Source organism: Cryptomeria japonica, chromosome 5 (assembly GCF_030272615.1).
Source record: "Cryptomeria japonica chromosome 5, Sugi_1.0, whole genome shotgun sequence".
Lineage (NCBI taxonomy): Eukaryota > Viridiplantae > Streptophyta > Pinopsida > Cupressales > Cupressaceae > Cryptomeria > Cryptomeria japonica.
In genome coordinates, this window is record NC_081409.1 from 196,204,994 (window position 1) to 196,209,611 (window position 4,618).

The following is a 4,618-nucleotide window of genomic DNA, read 5'->3' on the forward strand; positions in this document are numbered from 1 at the left end:
TAACAAATGTGTCTACCAATGCAAGTCTAGTATTCCCACATTTAAAAATGTCTATTAATATAAAAATGCTTCTTTCTTTATTGCTATATATGAAAATTTTCCAAATGATTCTAATATTTTCTAAATTGTTTGGATTTTGTTAATTTTTAGAAATATATTTTATATTAAACTATTTTTTTCCTTTCATAATAATTTAAAACAAATAGAATTCAATAGATATAGGTGGACTAATTGAAATCAAATGCTTGAGAAAAAGAATTCTATTCAATCTATGAAATAATTTTTAACAAATGGTCTATTTTTATTTCTATAAGAAATAAAATATAAAGACTTGGCATTCAGAAAAGAAAGTGAAAACAAGGTAATTTTATATATCTTTGACTACCAGCATCATTTTTTGTCATGTAACATAATTTATTATCAAACTCAAAGAGATAAATAAATATATTAATTTTACTTTCTAGAGGCCATACAAAACTTCATTTATAAAGTTTATATAATATATACATAATTAATATTATAAAAAGAAGTTTATAATGTACTAATTATAATTATTATATTAAAAATTATTCCTACACATTTATAATTACTAAATCTTAACACTTCATTCATAAACATCTTTCCATAATAATAATATAGTTAATGATTTATAAAATCACATTTTAAAAAAGAAATCTTATTTTTGAATATTAAAGATAAAAAATAATAATTATTCTTATTTAAATAAAAAACAATAATAAAATAACTTAAAAAATAATATTTAAATTCTTAGATATCCAATCTATTGAACTAATATATATCCTGATGTAATCTCAAAGGAAATTCAATGAATTAATCTATCTAGTTACAAATAAGTAAGGAAACCATATTTTAATAGAATTGAGGAACTTTCATCATTTTGAAGGAGAAAAATATCAAATAATATCCTGATATATATATGTGGATTATCATAAAGAATAGTTATGACATAAACATCAGCCCAAGGTGCTGGATAAACAATCCCTTTTATTGAATACATAAAAATAGAGTGTAATTTCTATTTAGTTGATGCAGGCTTGGAAGTCTTATTTACATAGGGTGCTCAATTATAGAGCTCACTTCCTTAACCATAGGTATATAAAACAGAAAATCTAAAGAAATCCAAAGAGTCAAAGTTCTAGAGAAAAGAAAATGAAGAAATGGCTATGGCATCATAATCTCAGATGTAATCCCTATGGGACTGCATAGCAGAATGGAAGGTGTCCATGTTTCTATCCATGGGCTAAACAGCTTATCCACACTGAACTTTGGTACCTGTAATTCCAGGGGCTTCAGTTTATTGTCTTTGAATGGACTCATGCAGTCCATTAGGTATTCACCATCAGCTTCATTCAAACAAGGTAATCCGCCACCCATGGGCTCACTTTCATGATTCATCAAGTTAAATTCATGCTGCTGAAAATTTGAAGCAGCTGAAAATTGCATGGGGTCTTCTCCTCCTCCTTGCATAGCTTGCTGATTTAATGTTCTCTGAGAAGTGGCTTTTCTGTGGATTCGGCACAACACTATATCCTTCTGCAAAATAAACAGAAAAAGTTTATTCAGAAGTATTATATAATGATAATAAAGAATGTAATATAAGAAAGAAAGTGAGAAAGTTAACAAAAAATCTTATCTTTTATCTTAAATTTGATATTGAATGTGTTAACAAAAACTCTTATCTTCTTTCTTAAATTTGATATTGAATGTGTAACAAAAACTTTTATCTTCTCTTTTAAATTTGATATTGAACATGTTAACAAAAACTCTTATCTTTTATCTGAAATTTGATACTAAATTGTTACATTTGTTATAAAACATCACCTTTCTTGCGAAACGAAAATCTGGCATTCTGTACTCATTCATGATCCAGTCAGTCTTTACTCCATTTGGGGCTTTTCCTTTGTAAAACACCAGAGTCTTTTTAAGCCCAACACAGTTAAACATTTGATCTCGAACTGGTCTATCTGTTCCAGTAGCCTTCCAATAACCAGAGAGCGTAAGTCTGCTTCTTCTGGATTGAGCGCATTTTTTATCAACAGGAACAAAGAAGAACCATTCTCTTTCTCCCACATTTGCAAGACCTACAACAACGATTCAACAAACAGAACCCACCAGGCAGCTGATAAACCCATTTGAATTTACATTGAAAAAAGTATACCCACCAATACTAAAAAAACCCTAACCGATTCAACAACCTTTAAATACGCAAAACGAACAACAACCTTAAAATACGCAAAAGGAACAGATTCCTCCATTGACTTTTTAGGGCAACTCAAAACAATACATTAATTATCATTCAGACCTTTCAATGAAACATCTAAATCTAATAGATTTAAATCATTCAAATTTTCAAAATTTATAAACTCAGATGATCCAGATCCTCCTCTCTTCTCTACTGCATGAATGAATACCTGGGAGTTGCCATGGATCGTACTGATACAAATCCAAAGTTCCAATTATATCAAAGCTGAAAAGTTCGCCTTGAATCCTTTTTCTAAGATAGAAGGTCACTAATTCCTCTTCTGTAGGATGGAATCTGAACCCTGGAAGATCAAACTGTCCATGCAAACTGCCCTCCATCTTTCCAAATCAATTCAGTTTCAGTTTCTGGAAATGGATATAATTCTCTCTGGCTCCACTTTATGAACAAGATAATCAACAATTTTGGGATTGTATTGGACATTTGCTTCCCATGTAGAGAGTTTATAAAGGAAAAGAATTGTGAAAGTGTCCCACACGCAGAGATCCAGATCCTACTTTTCCAGTCATTGGTTTGGTAGACTTGAAAGCAATGAGACAAAATTTTGCAGTCAATCCTGCGAAGTTACGCAGAGATTGAATGCGCTAAGAATATTGAATTGGGTCAAGCCAAATTGTAGGAAAATAGGGCATCGTCAATTTGGAATAGACGTTAAGATGCCATCGTACTTTATTCTGGTCATTGTGTTCCCACGCGGTTTAACAATGAAAGATTTGCACGCTGTTTGTTTTCTAACCTGGGTTGCAGATTTTTTAGATAATTTGTGAATCAAATTAACATTAATAACGTGAATTGCCAACCTATATGTGCACGAGGGAAAATGACTTTTATTATTTTTTGTTCAGGTCAAAATTAGCTTCTAGAATAGTTTTATTGATGGTACAATAAAATTGGGTAGAACATTTTTAGAATAGAATTTTCCATGTAGGTTAGAAATTACTAGAAACTTCGTATTAGATTTAAATATAATTTCGAGGAGTTGTGATTTATATTTGTAAATTATTTTACATATACAAATATATTCATATTGGTTTAAATTGTTTGATTATATTTTTTCTATATGGGATTTATTTGCATTATAGATGTTAATTATATTTAAGGTTTATTTATGTTTGATGGAAACAGATTTTCAAATTGGAAGCTTGTAAAAAGGAATTTTCTTAGAGAAAAACCATAAGGATTGTTGATGAAGAAACTGAATTTCAAGATGTAAGAGAAAACACATCATAGATTAGAAGAATTGAACAAGCACGATAAATGCTTCAAGCTCAAATCTAAAATTAAAGTCTATTTTTTGAATAAGAAGATATAAGAAATTATGAAAAAAGTTAGAGTAATATTAGAAGGATGTTGACTTGTTAATGTGTTTGGAATAGAAGGAAAAAGATTGAATTTAACACTCTTTGATTTTGAAAAGATTGAATTTAATACTCTTTGATTTTGAAAAGATTGTTGGTTACATGAATGGAGTTTCTCAATTAAATTCTCAATCAGAAAAATATGGTAAGAATACAAGGAAAAATATTTTTAGTTATTTTTTATGATTACAACTAGGCTTCCATAACCTCTAAAATATTTAAAGAAAGATAGTGAGTGTATGTGTTTTAAACATAAGAAAATAAATAAATTAAAAATAATTATATATATATATATATATATATATATATATATATATATATATATATATATATATACATATACATATACATATATATATATATATACATATACATATACATATACATATACATATATATATATATATATATATATATATATATATATATATATATCCTCGGTTGCAGATTTTATAAATAACTTCAACCAAATTAATAATTAACATGTGGGGAATAGACTTTTATATTTTTCGTTCTAGAATAGTTATTATGGTAGAATAAAATTGAGTTAAACATTTTTAGAATAGAATTTTTCATGTAGGTTAGAAATTATTAGAAATTATTAGGAACTTCTATATTAGATTTAAATATTTTAAAATATAATTTTTAAGAGTTGTGATTTATATTTTTTATTTATTTTTAAATTATTTTACATATACAGATATATGTATAATGGTTTAAATTGTTTGATTATATTTTTTTTATATAAGGTTTCATTTACATTATGGAAGTTAATTATATTAAAGGTTTATTTATTTTTTATGGAAGTAGATTTTCAAATTGGGAGCTTCTAAAAAGAAATTCTTAGAGAAAAACCACTATTAAGGATTGTTGATGAAGAAGTTGAATTTCAAGGTGTAAGAGAAATCACATCATGGATTAGAAGAATTGAATAAGCAAGATAAATGATTCAAGCTCAAATCTAAAATTAAAGTCAATT

The 4,618-nt window shown here is 27.2% G+C and overlaps 1 protein-coding gene across 1 annotated transcript; it reads right to left on the minus strand.

Annotated features, from left to right (window-relative positions):
* Positions 1-983: 983 nt before the first annotated feature.
* LOC131027998 (NAC domain-containing protein 6) lies at positions 984-2,680 on the minus strand. The gene is made up of 3 exons (XM_057958108.2): positions 2,433-2,680; positions 1,843-2,102; positions 984-1,554 (listed from the first exon to the last, which is right to left on the minus strand). Exons 1-3 carry the CDS (start codon positions 2,599-2,601, stop codon positions 1,183-1,185), a joined length of 801 nt encoding a protein of 266 aa, XP_057814091.1. The 5' UTR covers positions 2,602-2,680; the 3' UTR covers positions 984-1,182.
* Between the last annotated feature and the right edge of the window lie 1,938 nt (positions 2,681-4,618).

Coding starts and splice junctions, on each gene's coding strand:
- LOC131027998 (XM_057958108.2), bottom strand. CDS start 2,601: ATGGAGGGCAGTTTGCATGGACAGTTTGATCTTCCAGGGTTCAGATTC. Junction 2,103..2,432: donor CGATCCATGGCAACTCCCAG/GTATTCATTCAT, acceptor TCGTTGTTGTAG/GTCTTGCAAATGTGGGAGAA. Junction 1,555..1,842: donor ATTTTCGTTTCGCAAGAAAG/GTGATGTTTTAT, acceptor TTTATTTTGCAG/AAGGATATAGTGTTGTGCCG.